The 21577-nt window shown below is 36.4% G+C and overlaps 2 protein-coding genes and 1 pseudogene across 2 annotated transcripts; 1 reads left to right on the top strand and 2 right to left on the bottom strand.

The window, feature by feature from the left end:
- The first annotated feature begins 302 nt into the window (after positions 1 to 302).
- Positions 303 to 1833, top strand: LOC129875799 (uncharacterized mitochondrial protein AtMg00810-like; annotated as a pseudogene).
- Positions 1834 to 11661: 9828 nt separating this feature from the next.
- Positions 11662 to 13939, bottom strand: LOC129877045 (LIM domain-containing protein PLIM2b-like). The gene is made up of 5 exons (XM_055952524.1): positions 13805 to 13939; positions 13201 to 13300; positions 13056 to 13084; positions 12840 to 12929; positions 11662 to 12067 (listed from the first exon to the last, which is right to left on the bottom strand). Exons 1-5 carry the CDS (start codon positions 13937 to 13939, stop codon positions 11774 to 11776), a joined length of 648 nt encoding a protein of 215 aa, XP_055808499.1. The 3' UTR covers positions 11662 to 11773.
- Positions 13940 to 18066: 4127 nt separating this feature from the next.
- LOC129877708 (desmethyl-deoxy-podophyllotoxin synthase-like) lies at positions 18067 to 20423 on the bottom strand. Its single transcript, XM_055953237.1, has 2 exons — positions 19495 to 20423; positions 18067 to 18807 (listed from the first exon to the last, which is right to left on the bottom strand). Exons 1-2 carry the CDS (start codon positions 20395 to 20397, stop codon positions 18190 to 18192), a joined length of 1521 nt encoding a protein of 506 aa, XP_055809212.1. The 5' UTR covers positions 20398 to 20423; the 3' UTR covers positions 18067 to 18189.
- Between the last annotated feature and the right edge of the window lie 1154 nt (positions 20424 to 21577).

The raw sequence follows: 21577 nt of genomic DNA, 5'->3' as shown, positions 1-21577 counted from the left end.
TAGGAGACTATTTACATGTATCAACCTTTGGGCAATCGGTATTTTGATAGACCTAATCATGTGTGTTTGATGAAGAAATCTCTTTATGGGCTGAAACAAGCTTTGTGGGCTTGGTATAAACGATTTGCTGATTATGTCCATACCCTTTGGTTTTCTCACAGTAAGACCGATCATTCCTTATTTATTTATCAACAAGGTACTTCTATGGTTATCTTTTATTGTATGTCGACAATATTATTGTAACTTCTTTCTCTGATGCGCTCCGCCGGTCTATAATATCACTTCTTAGCTCCGAATTTGCTATGAAGGATTTGGGCCAGTTGAGCTATTTCTTGGGCATTACTGTCACTCGTCATACATGCGGTTTATTTTTATCTCAAAAGAAGTATGCCTTCGAAATCATTGACCGAGCTGACATGTCATCGTGTAAGCCATCTCCTACTCCATTTGCTCCAAAACTGAAGCTCGGGGATACTACGAGCATACCATTTGTGGACCCATCTCTTTATCGGAGTCTTGCAGGGGCACTGCAATACCTCATGTTCACGAGACCGGATATTACTTATGTTGTGCGACATGTATGCTTATTCATGCATGACCCACGGGATGAGCATATGAACGCTCTCAATCGCATCGTACGCTACCTACAAGGTACTTTGGATTATGGTCTTCACCTTTATCCTTCTTCCATGACCACTTTTATCTCATATACTGATGTTGATTGGGGTGGGTGCCTCAATACACGGCGTTCGACTTTGGGTTATTGTGTCTTTATGTGTGATAACTTAATCTCATGGCCATCAAACATCAAACTACTTTGTCTCGTTCGAGTGTAGAGACAGAATACTGAGGGGTTGCCAATGTGGTTTCTGAGTTATGTTGGTTGCAAAACTTGCTTTTGGAACTTCATTATCCTATTCCATGGGCTACTTTGGTTTACTGTGATAATGTTAGTGCCATATATCTGGCCGGTAATCCTGTTCAGCATCAACGCACTAAGCACATTGTGATGGATATACATTTTTTACGGAAAAAGGTGGCTCGTGGCCAGGTTCGAGTGTTACATGTCCCCTCTAGTTATCAGATTGTTGGTATCTTCACCAAAGGCCTTCCATTGGTGTTATTTGAGGATATTCGGGATAGCTTAGCATTCGGCGACCTCCCTCTTCGACTGCGGGGGGGTGTTAGAACATATGAAAATATATCTGACATATTGTATATATTTAGTTCCTAATATAACAGATTGTATATATTTAGTTCCTAATATATAGATATTTAGTTTTCTTAATTATAGCCTAGTTAGACTCTTGTATTTTGTGTATATAAACTGATGAGGTTCATGAAATAAATCAAGAGATTAATCTCTTTCAATTTGGGACAAGGTAGGAGTAGCCTCCATGGAAAATAAGATGAGGAAAGCGAGACTGAGATTGTTTGGGCATGTAAAGAGAAGATAAATAGACGCCCTAGTGAGGAGGTGCGAGAAGTTGGATAGATGGAGTATGAGGAGAGGAAGAGGTAGGCTGAAAAAGTATTAAAAAGTGATGATTATTTAGACAGGACATGGCGCAACTTCTTATTACTAAAAACATGACTTTAGATAGAGATGTGGAGGTTGTGTATAGAAGGTAGTAGGTAACGGAGTGTTGTCTTGATGTTTGAAGGTTTATGCTTGTCCGGATCTGTCGTAACACTAGTCTTATTCATGTAGTTCTTGCGTTTAATATCTATCATCATATGTTATTTATTGTGTTTCGATCATCATATTATTTGTTGTTGCTATTGTTCCTTTCTTTGTAAGCTCTGCAATGTTTTCCTCATTAGGTTCTATGATTGCTACATTATTTTCTTTTTCTTTTACTTGGATTTATTTTGTAACAACCCCTAAAATGTTGTATGTCGGTATTTCAATTCTCGACAAAAATAATACAGCCTCTGTATTTTGGGCATAACTTTTCATAGGTTGGTCCAAATTAGGTGATTCAAATTTCTGGGTAATCACAACATCCTTACCTACAACATTCATGAAGAACATAACTTCAAATTCGGAGTATAAGTAGGTCAAATAAATTAATCTTTGCAAGATATAGTGCTGTGACGAAATTGAGTGTTGATAGAAGAAAATTCATATCTCACTGTAGGTTGCTCCAAATTGGTTGATTCTTGAACTATATGAAACTAGACTTCCATATTTACAATTCTTATGAAGAAACCAAATCCTAATAAGGAATTTATCTTATTCAAACGTAGCTTCGAAAATGAGTATTCTGTTAAAAAGAACTCATCTTACCTACCATGGAAACATCTAGATGCATTTAACATCATCCATGACATCAATATATTCCATTAAATTTTCAGATTTTTCTTTATAATTATTTTATTTATTGTTAGGTCCCTCTTTCCCACCTATAAATACCCACCTTATTTCCTCATTTTATTCATCAAGCTTTCCTAAGCATTTCTTCTCTCTATATACTTCTTCTCAAATATAGTTTTAGTTTTAGTAGTATAAAAATACTACTCCGGTTATTCTTATACTCCGGGTAGTATACAAAACGCTCCGGCGAGAAGAAAAGGCTAGGGATCCAAGAGTATTCCAATTCGGAGTAAACCTTCGGATTTAAGGTATGTAAGGCTTTCATAGCATCGGATTGAGTTCGTCCATGCGCCCAATATTTAAATTCATTATAATTGAGTTATAGTTGAGTTTTACCCAAATCTTGAATTCTAAATGAATTAATTCTTCTTCTATTGAGTTAGATATATTTATGCATTAATATTATTATTATTGTTATCTCTCATATTATTGGAATTATTGTTCATGGCTACTTTCCCATGAATCCTAATTGATTTGATGTTCATGAATATTTTTACACATGTTTTGAGTAAAGATGTTGGCTTTTTATTATTTTTATTGATAAAAAGAGAGTTATATGAATTAATACTATATATGTATTTTATTGAGTTTTGAAAGAGCAAAAGAGTTGAATTTGAATGAATTTGAGAAAATGATATTTTGAGCAAGATGTTTTGATGAGATGAAAATGATGTTTTTGGAAGTATAATGATTGATGAACATGAAATGAGATGAGTTTGATGATTTAAATTAAAGTCCAATGAGACTAGATGATGAGTTTAATATGAGCACATATTTTGGGAGTAGTATTGAGCACCGAGTTGGGTAAGAGTTTAATTTACTCAAACCCCAGAACTACGTAGCCAGCGTAGGATGGAGGCTATGCCTCTTAAGTCCCAAAAAGAGGACTTTGATGAATGGATCCAAGATGGTGATGTCCTTTACCCTGGCAAGGTATTGGATGGATGTGGCAACGACATCGCTTCGTTGTATCATCGCTAGCTCATAAGTGATGGTTGTCGGTTAGAGAAACTCCCAACTGAGTAAGCATTGCTTATTACTATTATTTTTATTATTATATTTTAAACTTGCATTACATATTCATGTTGAGATGATGTTGAGTTCTGAGCTGAGTTTTCTTGAGAGGAGCTTCTTGATATCTGTCCTTACCTTCCTGCCATTTTACATACTCGTACATTCCACGTACTGACGTCATTCGACCTGCATCGTTTTATGATGCAGATACAGGTGTTAGAGATCCTCAACAGGCGCATCGTTGAAGATCATTTCTTTTCAGCTATTTGGTGAGTCCTTCTTGTATTCGAAGGAACTCCTTATCCTTTTATTATTGTTGAGTGTGATGTTTCTTTTGAGGTAGCCATGGATATGTCATTGGCACCATCTAAGAGTATTAGAGGCTTCATAGACAGAGTCTGATGATGTAATCGGAGTAGTTCTCCTTAGAAACTACTTCTTCTAAGAATTATATATTTTTCCTTTGATTATGACAATCCCACATTAGTATTATTAAGTCTTCCGCTGATGAACAAATGAGTAATGAGACCAAGTGGTTCTCTCGGAAGCCAGAGATGGTTTCTGAGTGCCGGCCACGCCTAGGGTACCCTCTCGGGGCGTGACAAACTTGGTATCAGAGCACAGAGTTCAAGAGTCCTAGGGTGTCTATGAAGCCGTGTCTAGTAGAGTCTTGTTTATAGGTGTGTCGTGCACCACACTTATAATCAGGAAGCTATAGGACATTAGGAATTATTTCACTTCTTTCATAATCTGAGTTCGTGCGATAGAGTTTAACTCTATAAAAGCTTTCTTTCTAATTCGTGCGTTTACACGTTTCAGACATGCCTCCTAAACGTTCAGCTAGTCAGAGGAACGCTCCCAGCACTGAGGTTCCACAGTCAGTGATGCCTCCACGGAGAACTAGGGGCCTACCTGCAAGGTCTACTGAGGTACCCCAAGTACCTACTGTTCAGACCACTCCTACTTCTGAGGATGATTTTCGAGGAGCGATTGCTATGCTCACCCAGTTGGTGGCTGCTCGAAATAGTAGCCAGAGTTCACCAACTCCTAGCTCTAGTTATCAAGAGCCATCTGCTGCCACGAGGATCAGAGATTTTCTGAGAATGAATCCACCGGTCTTCACGGGTTCTAACGTTGATGAAGACCCCCAAAATTTCATTGATGAGATGTGGAAGATACTAAAAGCGATGCATGCTACAGAGATTGAGGGTGTTGAGTTGGTGTCTTATCAACTCAAGGATGTCGCAAATGTCTGGTATAACCAGTGGGAAGAAAGTAGAGGTGAAGATGCAGAGCCTGCTCTTTGGGATGAGTTTGAAAGAGCATTTCTTGATAACTTTTTTCCCCAAGAGCTACGTGAAGCAAAAATTGAGGAGTTTGTGACACTCAAGCAAGAGAGTATGACTGTGAAAGAATATAGTTTGAAGTTTATTCAATTGTCCAAATATGCCCCAGAAATGATTCCCCATATGAGGTCTAAGATGAGGAAGTTTGTCTCTGGCCTAGGCAAACATGTAAAGAAAGAATGTAAGGCAATGCTAATGATTTCTGACATGGATTTTTCTAGATTGATGGTGTATGCTCAGCAGGTTGAGGATGACAAGAAAAAGGACCGAGAAGAACACCTAAGCAAGAAGGCTAAGTCTGCTGGGCATGAGAATGAGCAGAAGCAAGGGAAGGGTAACAAGTCTTTCTTTCAGAAAAGGTCTTCCAATTATGCACCTTCCCCAACAAATGCTTTTACACCTAATACCAGGTATGATCAGAGATCGCTAAGTCACCAAAACTTTCGATCTCAAGGTTCTCAGTCCCAATTAAGTATGGCTCAAGGTTCTAGAGGAAAACCACCATGTGCTAGATGTGGGAGGCTCCATTTGGGAGAGTGTCGTGTGGGCACCAATGCTTGCTACGGATGTGGAAAGATAGGTCACTTCCAGAATGAGTGTCCTTCAAAAAGGCAGGGAGATGGAAGTAGTAGAGCTCAGTTTTCTTCTGCAGCTCCACAGAATAGAGGTAATCATAGAGGTGCAGCTTCAAGTGCAGGTGGGGGAACCAACCGTCTGTATGCTATGGGTAGTCGCCAAGACCAAGAAAACGCACCCGATGTTGTTACTGGTATGCTTCGAGTCCTTTCTTTTGATGTGTATGCATTACTTGATCCAGGTGCTACATTATCTTTTGTGACTCCTTACTTGGCTAGTAAATTTGAGATCCTTCCTGAGTGTCTTCTTGAGCCTTTCAGTGTGTCTACTCCTGTTGGTGATTCTATCTTAGCTGAGAGGGTCTATAAAAATTGTACTGTGTCAATCTATCATAGGGATACCATGGCTGACTTAGTTGAGTTGGACATGGTTGATTTTGATGTGATTCTTGGTATGGACTGGCTTTATTCTTGTTATGCTTCGGTTGATTGTAGGACCCGAATTGTCAAGTTTCAATTTCCAAATGAGCCTATCTTAGAGTGGAAGGGGAATTCTGTAGTGCCTAGGGGTAAATTTATTTCCTACCTTAAGGCCAGAAAATTAATCTCTAAGGGATGTATATATCATATAGTTCGAGTCAAAAATATTAATGATCAGACTCCATCTCTTGAGTCAGTTCCCATTGTGAATGAGTTTCCTGAAGTCTTTCCTGAGGATCTACCCGGAATTCCTCCTGATAGAGAGATAAACTTTGGTATTGATATCCTTCCTGATACACAACCTATCTCCATTCCTCCTTATAGGATGGCTCCTGCTGAGTTGAAAGAGTTGAAAGAACAACTGAAAGACCTCCTAGATAAGGGGTTTATTAGGCCAAGTGTCTCACCCTGGGGCGCTCCTGTCCTATTCGTGCGAAAGAAAGATGGGTCCCTTAGAATGTGCATTGATTACCGACAACTAAACAAGGTCACCATTAAAAACAAGTACCCTCTCCCCAGAATAGATGATTTATTTGACCAACTTCAGGGTGCCACATGTTTCTCTAAGATAGACCTCAGATCAGGCTATCACCAGTTGAAAGTGAGAGAATGTGACATCCCGAAGACGGCTTTTCGAACCCGCTATGGTCATTTTGAGTTTCTTGTTATGTCCTTTGGATTGACAAATGCTCCAGCAGCTTTTATGGACCTCATGAACCGAGTATTCAAGCCATACCTAGATACGTTTGTAATTGTCTTCATCGATGATATTTTGGTCTACTCTAGAAGTAAGAGTGAGCATGCTAATCACCTTAGGATTGTCCTTCAAACTCTTAAGGAGAAGGAGTTGTATGCTAAGTTTTCAAAGTGTGAGTTTTGGCTTGAGTCTGTAGCATTCCTAGGTCATATTATATCTGGGGATGGAATCCAAGTTGATACTCAAAAGATTGAGGCAGTTAAGAACTGGCCCCGACCTACCTCTCCAACCGACATAAGGAGTTTCTTAGGTTTGGCTGGTTACTACAGGAGGTTTGTTGAGGGATTTTCATCCATATCCTCACCATTGACTAAGCTGACTCAGAAGAAGGCTAAGTTTCAATGGTCTGATGCTTGTGAGAAAAGTTTTCAAGAGTTGAAAGCTAGATTGACTACTGCTCCAGTACTATCCCTACCCGAAGGAATGGATGGTTTTGTAATCTATTGTGATGCTTCAAGAGTTGGGTTGGGATGTGTATTGATGCAGAAAGGTAAGGTCATTGCCTATGCCTCCAGGCAGCTTAAGACTCATGAGAGGAACTACCCCACTCATGACCTTGAGTTGGCAGCTGTGGTATTTGCTCTTAAGATTTGGCGTCACTATCTTTATGGTGTACATGTGGATGTGTTCACAGACCATAAGAGCTTGCAGTATGTATTCAGCCAGAAGGAGCTGAATTTGAGGCAAAGGAGATGGCTAGAGTTGCTCAAGGATTATGACATGAGCATTCTCTACCACCCAGGTAAAGCAAATGTAGTTGCTGATGCTCTTAGCAGGATATCTATGGGAAGTACAACTCATGTGGAAGAGGAAAAGAAGGAGCTGGCAAAGGAAGTGCATAGACTTGCGCGTTTGGGAGTTCAACTTGTTGACTCTAGTGAGGGTGGTACAATAGTACGAAATGGAGCCGAATCATCTCTAGTTGCAGAGGTGAAAGAAAAGCAAGATCAGGACCCTATTTTTCTTCAACTGAAGGATGAGGTTCACAAGCAGAAGGTAATGGCTTTTACCAAAGGGGGAGATGGAGTGTTGAGATATCAAGAAAGATTATGTGTTCCAAGTGTTGATGGTATTAGGGAGAGAATCATGAAAGAAGCCCATAATTCTAAGTATTCCATCCATCCAGGTTCAACAAAGATGTATCATGACTTGAGAGAAGTATACTGGTGGAGTGGAATGAAGAGAGATATAGCAGAGTTTGTGTCCAAGTGCCCAAATTGCCAACAAGTTAAAGTTGAGCACCAAAGGCCTTGTGGAGTGGCTCAGAATATAGAGATACCGGAATGGAAGTGGGAAATGATCAATATGGACTTCATTACCGGTTTACCACGAACCCGCAAACAACATGACTCTATTTGGGTGATTGTGGATAGGATGACCAAATCGGCCCATTTCTTGCCGGTTAAGACTACGAACACTGCAGAGGATTATGCCAAACTATATCTTAGAGAGATTGTTAGACTGCATGGAGTTCCTTTGTCTATCATCTCTGATAGGGGAGCTCAATTTACTGCTCAGTTTTGGAAGTCATTTCAGAAGGGCTTGGGTTCAAGAGTGAACCTTAGTACTGCTTTTCATCCGCAAACAGATGGCCAGGCAGAGCGTACGATACAGACTTTGGAGGATATGTTAAGAGCCTGTGTCATTGACTTCAAAGGTAATTGGGATGATCATTTACCTCTTATTGAGTTTGCATACAATAATAGTTTCCATTCGAGTATTCAAATGGCTCCTTATGAAGCTCTGTATGGGAGGAGATGTAGATCACCAATTGGTTGGTTTGAAGTTGGTGAAGCTGAGTTGATTGGACCAGACTTGGTTCACCAAGCTATGGAGAAGGTGAAAACCATACAAGAGAGGTTGAGGACTGCTCAAAGTCGCCAAAAATCCTACACTGATGTTAGAAGAAGAGATCTAGAGTTCAAAGTGTACGATTGGGTATACTTGAAAGTTTCACCCATGAAGGGTGTGATGAGATTTGGAAAGAAAGGGAAGCTTAGTCCCCGCTACATTGGTCCTTATCAGATTATGAGGAGGGTAGGTAACGTAGCCTATGAATTGGAGTTGCCTCCAGAATTAGCTGCTATTCATCCCGTGTTTCACATCTCTATGCTTAAGAAGTGTTTGGGAGATCCTTCACTTGTTGTCCCAGCTGAGAGCATTAGGGTGAAAGAGAGTTTGAGTTATGAAGAGATTCCAGTTCAAATTCTTGATCGTCAGGTTCGCAAATTAAGAACTAAGGAAGTGGCATCTGTCAAAGTCCTATGGCGAAATCAATTTGTTGAAGAGGCTACATGGGAAGCTGAAGAAGATATGAAGGCTAACTATCCTCATCTATTTATGCCTTCTGATTACGATATTCAAGGTAATATTCCTTACTTCTACCTTTGAGTCGATGTTTATTCTTGAGTTTGAGTCATTAACCATTTGAGTATCGGAGTTGATGTATTGATGATATTCATTCTTTATGTCTCCTATTTTCATCTTCATTCGAGGACGAATGATCCCAAGGGGGAGATATTGTAACAACCCCTAAAATGTTGTATGTCGGTATTTCAATTCTCGACAAAAATAATACAGCCTCTGTATTTTGGGCATAACTTTTCATAGGTTGGTCCAAATTAGGTGATTCAAATTTCTGGGTAATCACAACATCCTTACCTACAACATTCATGAAGAACATAACTTCAAATTCAGAGTATAAGTAGGTCAAATAAATTAATCTTTGCAAGATATAGTGCTGTGACGAAATTGAGTGTTGATAGAAGAAAATTCATATCTCACTGTAGGTTGCTCCAAATTGGTTGATTCTTGAACTATATGAAACTAGACTTCCATATCTACAATTCTTATGAAGAAACCAAATCCTAATAAGGAATTTATCTTATTCAAACGTAGCTTCGAAAATGAGTATTCTGTTAAAAAGAACTCATCTTACCTACCATGGAAACATCTAGATGCATTTAACATCATCCATGACATCAATATATTCCATTAAATTTTCAGATTTTTCTTTATAATTATTTTATTTATTGTTAGGTCCCTCTTTCCCACCTATAAATACCCACCTTATTTCCTCATTTTATTCATCAAGCTTTCCTAAGCATTTCTTCTCTCTATATACTTCTTCTCAAATATAGTTTTAGTTTTAGTAGTATAAAAATACTACTCCGGTTATTCTTATACTCCGGGTAGTATACAAAACGCTCCGGCGAGAAGAAAAGGCTAGGGATCCAAGAGTATTCCAATTCGGAGTAAACCTTCGGATTTAAGGTATGTAAGGCTTTCATAGCATCGGATTGAGTTCGTCCATGCGCCCATTATTTAAATTCATTATAATTGAGTTATAGTTGAGTTTTACCCAAATCTTGAATTCTAAATGAATTAATTCTTCTTCTATTGAGTTAGATATATTTATGCATTAATATTATTATTATTGTTATCTCTCATATTATTGGAATTATTGTTCATGGCTACTTTCCCATGAATCCTAATTGATTTGATGTTCATGAATATTTTTACACATGTTTTGAGTAAAGATGTTGGCTTTTTATTATTGTTATTGATAAAAAGAGAGTTATATGAATTAATACTATATATGTATTTTATTGAGTTTTGAAAGAGCAAAAGAGTTGAATTTGAATGAATTTGAGAAAATGATATTTTGAGCAAGATGTTTTGATGAGATGAAAATGATGTTTTTGGAAGTATAATGATTGATGAACATGAAATGAGATGAGTTTGATGATTTAAATTAAAGTCCAATGAGACTAGATGATGAGTTTAATATGAGCACATATTTTGGGAGTAGTATTGAGCACCGAGTTGGGTAAGAGTTTAATTTACTCAAACCCCAGAACTACGTAGCCAGCGTAGGATGGAGGCTATGCCTCTTAAGTCCCAAAAAGAGGACTTTGATGAATGGATCCAAGATGGTGATGTCCTTTACCCTGGCAAGGTATTGGATGGATGTGGCAACGACATCGCTTCGTTGTATCATCGCTAGCTCATAAGTGATGGTTGTCGGTTAGAGAAACTCCCAACTGAGTAAGCATTGCTTATTACTATTATTTTTATTATTATATTTTAAACTTGCATTACATATTCATGTTGAGATGATGTTGAGTTCTGAGCTGAGTTTTCTTGAGAGGAGCTTCTTGATATCTGTCCTTACCTTCCTGCCATTTTACATACTCGTACATTCCACGTACTGACGTCATTCGACCTGCATCGTTTTATGATGCAGATACAGGTGTTAGAGATCCTCAACAGGCGCATCGTTGAAGATCATTTCTTTTCAGCTATTTGGTGAGTCCTTCTTGTATTCGAAGGAACTCCTTATCCTTTTATTATTGTTGAGTGTGATGTTTCTTTTGAGGTAGCCATGGATATGTCATTGGCACCATCTAAGAGTATTAGAGGCTTCATAGACAGAGTCTGATGATGTAATCGGAGTAGTTCTCCTTAGAAACTACTTCTTCTAAGAATTATATATTTTTCCTTTGATTATGACAATCCCACATTAGTATTATTAAGTCTTCCGCTGATGAACAAATGAGTAATGAGACCAAGTGGTTCTCTCGGAAGCCAGAGATGGTTTCTGAGTGCCGGCCACGCCTAGGGTACCCTCTCGGGGCGTGACATATTTTCCTTGAGCCGAAGGCCTTTCGAAAACAGTCTCTCTTGGATAATGGTAACGTCCGCGTACACTCTATCCTCCCCTGACCGCACTAGTGGAATTCCACTTGATATGTTATTGTTGTTATTATTTGAATTCTTGTGAGTAATTTCGAATGAAAACAACTTTTTATGTTGTTCTTGAAATTTCTAAAAATTTTGGAATTCAACTTCAGAGACATTCAGACATGAAAACATATTAACCTTGTGTTTTTTCAGTCGACTAGCTCATTTTTTGTAGTGTACATGATTGATTTTTTGTATTATCGGTATATAAAAGTTAAACTCAAATAAATTTGCGCTACATATAGGGGAGATGCATACATAAGTGAAATTGCTGTTATCTAACATGATCAAATTTATATTGTGTATATCGTATTAACATGTTTACAAGCTCGAAAAGAAAAATAAAGTGAAGAACAAAATAATCCGGGAAAGAAATTTGATTACAATAAGAGGGTTTATCTATTGATCACAAAAAGAAAAGGAAAAGCTTTATTTACTGATCATCAGAAACATACAAACAAATTTAGATATTTTTTAAGGATTATTCTTGCGACTCTTCCTCATGAGGTTCCTTTTCTGGTTGCTCATCTGTTGTTGTTTCCTTAGCAACCTCCTCTTCAAGTACTTCATTAGCTGCTGCTTGATCAGCATTCTTCTTATTATTTGCAGCTTCAAGGACATGTTGATAAGTGCCTTTCTCCATGAAGAGTTGTGCAAAATGGTGTTTGCAATAGAGGATTCCATCAAGTGAAGCATAAGTTGCATGTGTTAGAGGACACCCTCCATGAGCACATTTGAAACATGACTTGTGGAATGATTCTCCCTCCATTGTCACCTAACATAAATTTCAAATCCACCTAATCAATCACTATATATTTTTTAACCCACCCCCCCCTTGTAATCTTGGAATTGGTGTTTGGTAAGACGAAAGTCAAGAAATTATTTTCCGTCAGGAGGTCATTTTCTGACGTTCAGTTACCGAAGAATATTTTCGAAGGAAAATAGTTTTCATAAAAATGGGGAAAGTGACTTTCCTCACTCTGAATGAATGTGGACTTTATATATGGGCTCAATAGAACCCAATAGATTTGGCTCCATTCCTATATATGTATTTAAAAATTTAACTAAATATATACAAAAATAAAATTCAGAATTAATCAAATTACTAGTACTTGAGGTTACTCTCTTAAAATTCAGAACACATAAAATTAAAATCTTGAATCTGCCGACCATATCTGCCCTTATTTGTGCAAGGAAATCATTTTCATACCGTTATTTCAACTTTTAACTTCATATTACATGCTCGAACTAAAACTTAGACATTTTTATTAAATTTACAACAACAACAACAACAACCCAGTGAAATCCCACAACATGGGGTCTGGGGAGGGTAGAATGTACGCAAGTTTATATGTTATCAACTTTTAATGCATATTTTTGATGGACAATATTTTTCACTCACCAACAGAACATCAAAAAATATTTTCCAAAAACCCAAAAATGTCTATGATCTTTCATAGAGAATGATTTCCGTCATACCAAACACACCTATAACTAGTCAAGGGGCATATTTATTTTTATTTGTAAAAAAAAATAATGAATTTAACCTTTTCAAGTGGATAGACAGTTTTGGTGCAGGCTGCACATTTGTCTTGAGTTCCAGAGAACATGGCAGAGAGTTTGCTTGGAGTCCTTGCCTGCACAAATTTTTACAGACTAGTTACGATGGTTTAAAGAAACATAAGATAGAAATTTTTGAATTTACAAATTTAATTGTATAACAAAACTTAAATAAAATGTACTTGATTACAGGCATAACATACCAGTGCATTTTCCTTGTCAGGCTTAGATGCTGAAATGTAAATTACAAGGACAAAAATGATAAGTAAAAATGAAAAAAAAGGGGGGGGGGGGGGTAAAGAAGCTTAATAAATGTATTGTGTAAGTTATATGAAAAGAATGTCTTACAAGTCTGAAAATTCTTGCTAAAATTTCCACATTCCTTAAAAAGTTGTTCAAAATGTGTCTTGCAATAGAGGACTCCATCCATGGAGGAGTAGTTGCTCATCTACATTACATTATATTAAATGCCATATTATTATCCCATGTAATAATATAAAAGGAACAAAACAAAAGTACCAAAAAAATTGTTGATCATCTCATGATCAATTGAACAACAATTTAAATTCTTTATCCAAAGCCTGAATAAATAAGGAAGATTGACATCCATTATAAAACTACTCATACGTGACATGCTTAAATGGAGCGACATAGAAAATAAAGATTCATATAATCAATTCTTACAATTAGTTATCTAAAACTGAGGCGTCTTGGTAACATTTTGTGGTGTGGGGGGTAGGAGGGAGGAGGGGGCAATTTTAAGGATTGAGATGAGAAGGTAATAGAAAAAAGGATAGTCGATTTCTTGAAAGTGAATGTGGAATATTGCAACAACAATAATAACCACGACTCAATTTCAAGTAAATTATAGACAATTATTATAAATTATCACTGTTCATGTCGCAACAAGTGCATATTAAAAGAAAAGAAAAGCAAAAAAAGATGCACCAACCACAAGAGTTCCTTTGCAATGGGTGCATTTGAAGCAAGATTTATGATAAGTTATTCCATCAGCAGACAACAAATCAACAAAGTAAACAGTCTTATCACAAGCTTTGCATTTATCCAAGGTTCCTGTGAATGCCATTTTTTTATAACTTTTTTTTTTTACTTTTGTTTGAAACTCAATCTCAATAACTTTTTTCACAGTTAGAAATTAATGGCAGAGGGAAAAAAAATTCAACAAGAAAGCTCTTCTGCCCAATCTTTTTGGTTATTGAGATTAAACAAACAACAAAGAAAACCTTGTGTAATAGGGAATTCACTAAATTTTCCAATGGAAAATAATTAGTTGAATTCTGCTATTACAACCGATAATTTTCGGACACGTGATTGGGAGATCCAAATATTAGGAGGTACTATTTGCCTCTCATTCTCTTGAATTTGAGTGAAATTAGGCCCTTCTTTGAATCTTTCCCTTTATTACAACATTGTAATTTAATCCATTCTAGGTAGTTAGGTTAGTTCAAACTTGGTATTTTCCCGTCTTTCGTAAAAAAAAAAGAAGTCATTTTTCTAAAAAGTTATCAGTCCGTTTGGCTTAGCTGGAAAAAAAAAGAATCAAAACTTAAGATTGGCTACCAATATGGATCGGACACATGTTCAATGAAATAGAGGTACAAATTAGTGTGAAGCCTTACCTTGACTTCTTGGCTCGTCCAACGTAGCAATTGCAACACCCCAATTTTTTTTTGCCAAGACTTGAACCATTCTTTATATGCGTATAGACTCGAACTGAATGACTTCTAATTGTATTTATGAGTTAGGATCAATTCCTAAGTATTTGAAGAGTATTAGATGTGGTTTAGGTTAATGACGGATCTCTAACACAAAGCCAAGTCCAAAAAATTTCTATCGGCTAAATTTTCGGATGAGTTCGAACAAGGGTCAACTTCAAACGACCATAACCTTCAGACTATTAAGAGTTAGGTGGCCCACAACCTATCAAATTAAAGGTCTTTGAATTCTCTTTCTAACACCACTGAGTTGCCTCATTCCGAGTTCGAAGTAAAAGTTATGACCGATTTACTAAAGACTATGGCTGCAGCAGTATGGGACGCGCTACTAACGTACCCGAAACTAGCTGCAGTAGTTTGGGCTTTGGTCGCACCTATAGGGTTTTGAACCCATTTTTCAGATTTGTTCTTTAGAAATGGCATTTAGAACTTTTCCCCACCTGTCCCAAGTATAACCCTTGCCGTTTTGGGACTAAAAATCAGTTCCCCCATAATATCCAAGGAGAGTTTCCTCTCCTTCACCTTAGGAGATTTAAGAGAAGAGACTAGAAAGGAGAAGAAGAGCTATGATTCAAGATCTTCAAGTCATGTCTTTGATTTCGGTGAGATGATCTTCATTCCAGGTATGTAAGCCTACTCACAACGTTGGATTGATTTCATCCACGTGCCCTACATCTTCCTTGATTCGAGTTGAGTTGAGTTTTGAGATTCCATGAGTTGAGTTCTTGAGTTATTTATGAATTCTATTGAGTTTTTGTATATAAATTCATATGTATTGATGATGTCTTTGAGTTGAGTATTTGAGGTATACATTCATGTATTCATTTACATGAACCCAAGATGAGATTTCATTTTTGTCATAATTTGTTTTGGGGTTGAGATTGATGGTTTTTCATGTATAAATAAAGTATTGCTTTCAAGTGAGAGGATGTATATTTTAATGAGTTTGATGAAATTGAACATAGAGTTAAATGAGAATTTTCGGGCAAGATGCTTGATGATGATGTAAATGATGTTTATTTTAAAAAGTAAAATGATTGATGAAGAGGTAATGTTGATAATGATGTTTTGAGATGGAGTGGATTGGAGTCTAATGTGACTACGTGATATAATTTGCATAGTTCGATTTGATTAGAATCATATGAGGATTGTGAGTATAAATGATTGTTTGAGAAGGAGTTTTAAAATGATTTGTGGACGTTTTTGCATAAATTATTTATGCACTATTTTGAGTTTAAAGAAAGATTATTTTCATCTTTGATTTAGAAAGAATTTAAGCATGAGTTGAGTTTGAGAAGTCTCTTAACTATTATTTTGAGCATGAGTAATTTTGAGTATAAACGAGTTGAGCATTTTTACATTAAAACATCTATTTTGAGATTGAGTTGAGGAGTTTAAAATTATGTTTTAAATGTATTTAATATTTACTGTATTGATTGAGTTTTGAAAAGGGTCCAATGAGATCAGATTGATTGAGTTTTGAAAAGGGTCCAACGAGATCAGATTGATTGAGTTTTGAAAATGGTCCAATGAGACCAAATTGATTGAGTTTTGAAAATGGTCCAATGAGACCAAATTGATTGAGTTTTGAAAAGGGTCCAACAAGACCAGATTGATTGAGTTTTGAAAAGGGTCCAATGAGACCAGATGAGATGATTTGAATATTTTACCTGATAGATATGAGCATATTGAATCTTGGGAGGAGTATCGAGCTTCGAATTGGGTAAGAGTAAGTAATAACTCAAACTCAATAACTATGTAGCCAACGTAGGAAAGGATTGAACCATTAAAGTTGGATGTTTTCTATTTCATCGTCCTAACATGATAGGACTTGACTGATTGTTGGATCCATGATTTGTTGATTCATTCATACCCTGGCAAAGTATTGAACTGACGTGGCAACAACGTCGGCTTGTTGTACATCACTGGCTCATAGGTGATGGTTATCGGTTAGAGAAACTCCAAATTGAGTGGATTGTGTTTGATATGATTGGTTCGATTGAGATTGTAGATGATTGAGTCGATTTGAAAGACTTTTCTATACTCTAATTTGCATACATATTGAGTCGAGTCCTTTGAGTTTATTATTGAGTTGATTGAATATGATGTGATTGGTTTGATTGTTATTGTAGATGATTGAGTCGATTTGTAAAACATTTCTAAATTCTAATTCACATATCATTTGAGTTGAGTCCTTTGACTTTATTCATGAGTCGATGATATATGATTGAATTGGATTGGATGGTATATGATTGGATTGGATAGTATGTGATTGGATTGAATAGAATTGTATATGATTGGATTGGATCGGATTGTATATGATTGGATTAGATTGGATGGTATGTGATTGGATTGAATTGGATAGTATATGATTGGTGTCTGTCTAAACCGTATTCTTACTTTAGACTTATGACACCTTGATTGAGTCTCTCTTATCTTTCTGATTTGAGATATTTGAACTGATATTATTTTACCTTGATGCATGTTTCATTCTGCCTTATTACATACTCGTACATTCCACCTACCGACGTCTATTTGGACTTGCATCGTTTCATGATGTAGAGACAGAGTTAAGAGATTATCAATAGGCGCACCGTTGAAGATCTGTTCACACTCAGCTTATTGGTGAGTTCTCCCCTACATTCGGAGGAAACCACTTATGTTATTCTTGCGTTGAGTTTATTCTTTTCATTCTGATTTGAGGTAGCCATGAACCTTTCATTGGCACCAATTAGATAGTAGTGATAGAGGCTTCATAGACTAGATAGTAATGAGTCGATTGAGTATTTTATTTCCTTGAATTGTTCTTGTTGGACTATTTTAATGACATAGATTGGAGTCCGATTTGTTGGCCCATGGCCTTTCTTCCTTGAGCTCGATTGTTGATTGGAATTGCCTACCTAATTATCTCTTTATTTTAAGTCTTTCGCTGATTGAATGAATGAACGGATGTGTGATCAGTCCAAGTGGTTCGCTTGGGAGCCAGTAATGATTTCTGAGTGCTGGCCACGTCTAGGGTACCCTCCCGGGGCATGACAGCCATATTCATGAGTTGCTAGTTCAATTGTTCAGAGACAGTTGAGAAGTAACAAGCGCGGTGTTCTCTTTCTATCAGTATCACCTTACAACATTCATGAGTAAAATTAGGGGTAGCTCAATCATTTTTTTCCCATTACAATATAAGCACTATCCTAAGAGAATTGGATATATGTTTAATTACATAATATCCTCTCATTTTTATGAAAACATATCAAGTATTTAATTATGTCTTCTACATAATTGTACAACTATTTTGCGATGCAGAAAGAAAACAGAAACAAGAGGCATTTGGCAAAGAACATTAGGGAGAAACAGTAGATAGTGATCACCCCTTTATTAATTTCTTCTAAAATTTGCCAAATAAGATAAAACCCCTGAGTCCAACGACGGACCATAAAGTACTAATCTTACAAAAAGCAATCAAAGAGAAGATCGAAGAGAATATAATACATGTCACAATTGTTATAGCGATTCCTTCATTTCCTAGAAAACGACTCAAATTCTTTTTTTTACGTTCTAATAATCATTCGTGTTCCCTTTCTCCGAATTGAGGCCATAAACCTCAGCGTTTGGACATATAAGGAGTTCCAATTACATGCAAGTTGGTTTTCTTCCTTACTGTTTCACCAAAAGCCTCTGTCATGTCAAGATTGTTTGGTTCAATACCATTTGGGAGTTTCCAGTCAAAATGGAACAGAAGCTGAGTAAGTGGAAGTTCAAGATTTGAAATTCCAAACAAAATTCCAGGACATGCCCTCCTGCCAGCACCAAATGGTATGAACTCAAAGTTATTCCCTTTGAAATCAAGTGTCGAATTCCGGTGTCTTTCTGGTTCAAAACATTCAGCATTTTCCCAGTACTTGGGATCCCTACATATTGCCCATGCATTAACCATTAACCTTGTATTGGCCTGTATCTCATATCCACCAAGTTCACATCTTTGTCTAGCTACTCTTGGTACTAACAAAGGCACGGGCGCGTGCAATCTCAGTGTTTCTTTGATAACCAATCTCAAGTAGTCCAGTTTCTGCACCTCAGATTCTGTGATCATACTTTTTCCTTTGAATGCTTGTCTCACTTCGGCCTGCGCCTTCTCCATTACCTGTGGATTCTTCATCAGTTCTGCCATTGCCCACTCTAAGGCTGTCGATGATGTGTCAGTCCCCGCAATAAATGTTTCCTGAGAATGCAATTATAGTTAATACTCCATCCAGTCCATATTATAGTCTTTTAAGGTTTTTGCATACTACTTAAGAAGGGCTTGTAATGTCCTTCATAATGACATCATTTGTCTAAACTACGCTTTGTCTCTCCTTAAACTTGTCACTTAATTAGCATTCCACTGATTGGAACAATAAGGTAATATCTGAAAAGAAGTATAACTTGTTTTTTCCGAAACAACAAATATTTTGAAATAAATTCAATTTGCCAAAATAGTTCAGCCTGCAATACCTTGAAACAGAATAACTAGTTTGAAGTTTAACCTTTGTAGGTTGTAAATGAATGAATTAGAAATAAATGTATTGTAGCATAGCCGGATGGATTACATCTGTTCGGGACATAATATTCTAAGGATTTAACTTATATACACACTATCCGTGTTTATTATCCTGTTCTAACAAGCAACCTGCCTTACTTTTAGGTTACTAATCTCACTTTTTGTGAAGGGATACCTATAATTATATCTCAGATGAGTTAATCTTGTAAATAGTTCTTTCATACTATCTGTATATGGAAGTTAAGCTCAAGTCCTAAGCCTTCTAAAGCATTAAAGTTTTAGTCTTAAGATTAAGCTATTTTCGTCTTTACCTTTAAATAGAATGCAACATTATCAAACTAGTAAAAGTGAGATTCTGTAAAAACATACCAGAATGACAGCTTTGATTGTGTCAGTTGTAATAGGAACTTCAAGATCACCACTTTCTTGAACTCTCAATAGTACATCTACAAGATCTTCTTTGTGCATCTTGTCCTTACGATCGATTGTTCTCCTTGCAGCTTTATGCTCTTGGAGAACGCTTTCTAATATCTTGTCGATTTGGTGATGTATTTTCTCCATTGCAGCCTTTGCACCAGTTAGAGGATGAAGAAATTTGAGTGAAGGGAATGTGTCTGGCAAGTCGAATCCACCTGCCAGATCAACTATTTTCCTCAAGATAGCGATAAATTCATCTTGACTCTCTAGTTTCCTACCGAATGCTGCTCTGGCAATTATGTTGTTCGTCAAAGTAAATATCATCTGGCTGAGATTGACAGTAATACCAGCAGGATTCGAGGAAATCGTTTTGATGAGATCCTCCACTTCCTCTTGTCTTATCGACTCAAATGACTGTACGCGTTTGACATTAAGTAGCTCTGCAACACATATTTTTCTAAGTTGTCTCCAATGATCACCATAAGGAGAGAATGTAATCTGAGAGCTATTGTATCCAATTACATCTGCAACAAGAATTTTCGGTCTATCTGCAAAAACAAGATCATGTGTTTTCATAACTTCTTTTGCTGCTTCAGCTGATGATATAATAACAGTAGGAACTTCACCAAATCTTAGATGCATAATCGGTCCGTATTCTTTAGCCATATCTCTCAAAGTATGATGAGGGAGTGATCCCATTAACTGGTGCAAGTTCCCAATTAGAGGAAGTTTTCGAGGTCCGGGGGGTAAATTAGGCCCTTTTCCTCTCTTGGATTCTCTCATAAGCTTAAAAGCTATGACTAGAAAGAGTAGAAAGCTAAGAAATATACAGAATTGGGAGAATGGAAACTCCATCTTTCAATGAGATTTAGTTATGTGAATACAACTTTGACAATATTAAGTTTTATAGAAAAGTTCCAAGAATTAAATAATATCTCAATTTCTTGTTCTCTAGTGCAAGCTGTTACTGTTTGGTACGTAAATGATTCCTTTATCTTGATGAGATATCAAATTGATCAATCATAGAGTTTTGGTCTTTACCTCCTTAAATCTTAAACTATATATATCTTCATGTAACATTATTTTATTTTGTCTAGATGAGTGTGCATTGTTGTTTCTAAGTAGAAGGATTATACAACACTATTATATATGAAATATTGTTATAAATTAACTAACTTGACAATTTATAACATAAAGAGAGTAAGAGTATATAGAGAGAGTAAAAGAAAGAAGGGAAAACAGAGGAGAAGTATAAAAAAAAAAATCTCATTTTTTTCTCATTTCTTCTTCGGATGTTGTCATTCTCATTTTTTTCTTCACTCCGATTTGATTGTGAAAATTATAAAAAAAAATTAATGAAAAGAGAAGAGAAGAGAAGAGAGGATATGTTGTTTATATAAACAGGAGTTGTTCAAGCAACCAAGAGATATTGTTTAAACAACCCTAAGTTGTTTAGTTCAAACAACATAAGTTGTTTAAACAACCAAAAATTGTTTAAACAACCAAAAGTTGTTTAGCTCAAACAACCAGAAGATATTTAAGCAACTCTAAGTTGTTTAGGTATTTTTTATGATTCTTTAGTTAAAATAATGAGAATATTTTAAATATCAGCTAGTTGTTTGGAGAAATATGAAAATATTTGTTAATTGTTTTGGAGATCGAGATATGAAAAAATATTTGTTAGTTGTTTAGATAAATGTTTAAACATCTGCTAGTTGTTTGGAGGTGATGATGACATGAAGGAGGGGAGGTTGGGGGAGGATGGGGCTGAGGGGTGGATGAGGGGCAGGGGGAAAAAAGGGGTATTTTATAAATTAAAAAAACTTGTGGATTTTTAAAATATGTGTCATTATCACTAATTAAAAAAGAGTCCCTTTTATTTTATTTTCAAGACTTGTGTCCTATTTTTTTAATTTACACTCTCAAAAGTCTCTTTTAATTCAATCTCCCGAAGTATGTATCTATTATTATGTCCGTTCAATATATTTTTTCATAACAATCTTGCCTATATATATAGGCATAGTTAAGAAGAGCA

This window comes from Solanum dulcamara, chromosome 12, assembly GCF_947179165.1.
Source record: "Solanum dulcamara chromosome 12, daSolDulc1.2, whole genome shotgun sequence".
NCBI classification, from domain to species: domain Eukaryota; kingdom Viridiplantae; phylum Streptophyta; class Magnoliopsida; order Solanales; family Solanaceae; genus Solanum; species Solanum dulcamara.
The sequence above is the reverse complement of the archived record's forward strand: the minus strand, read 5'-3'. Positions and strand labels throughout refer to the sequence as shown.

Excerpts from the sequence above, each read along its gene's own strand:
- LOC129877045 (XM_055952524.1), bottom strand. The coding sequence starts at position 13,939 with ATGGCATTCACAGGAACCTTGGATAAATGCAAAGCTTGTGATAAGACT. Across the intron at positions 13,085-13,200 it reads TAGCAAGAATTTTCAGACTT|CATCTAAGCCTGACAAGGAA; the intron begins GTAAGACATTCT and ends TTTACATTTCAG. Across the intron at positions 12,068-12,839 it reads CTGTCTATCCACTTGAAAAG|GTGACAATGGAGGGAGAATC; the intron begins GTTAAATTCATT and ends AATTTATGTTAG.
- LOC129877708 (XM_055953237.1), bottom strand. The coding sequence starts at position 20,397 with ATGGAGTTTCCATTCTCCCAATTCTGTATATTTCTTAGCTTTCTACTC. Across the intron at positions 18,808-19,494 it reads CAATCAAAGCTGTCATTCTG|GAAACATTTATTGCGGGGAC; the intron begins GTATGTTTTTAC and ends TTGCATTCTCAG.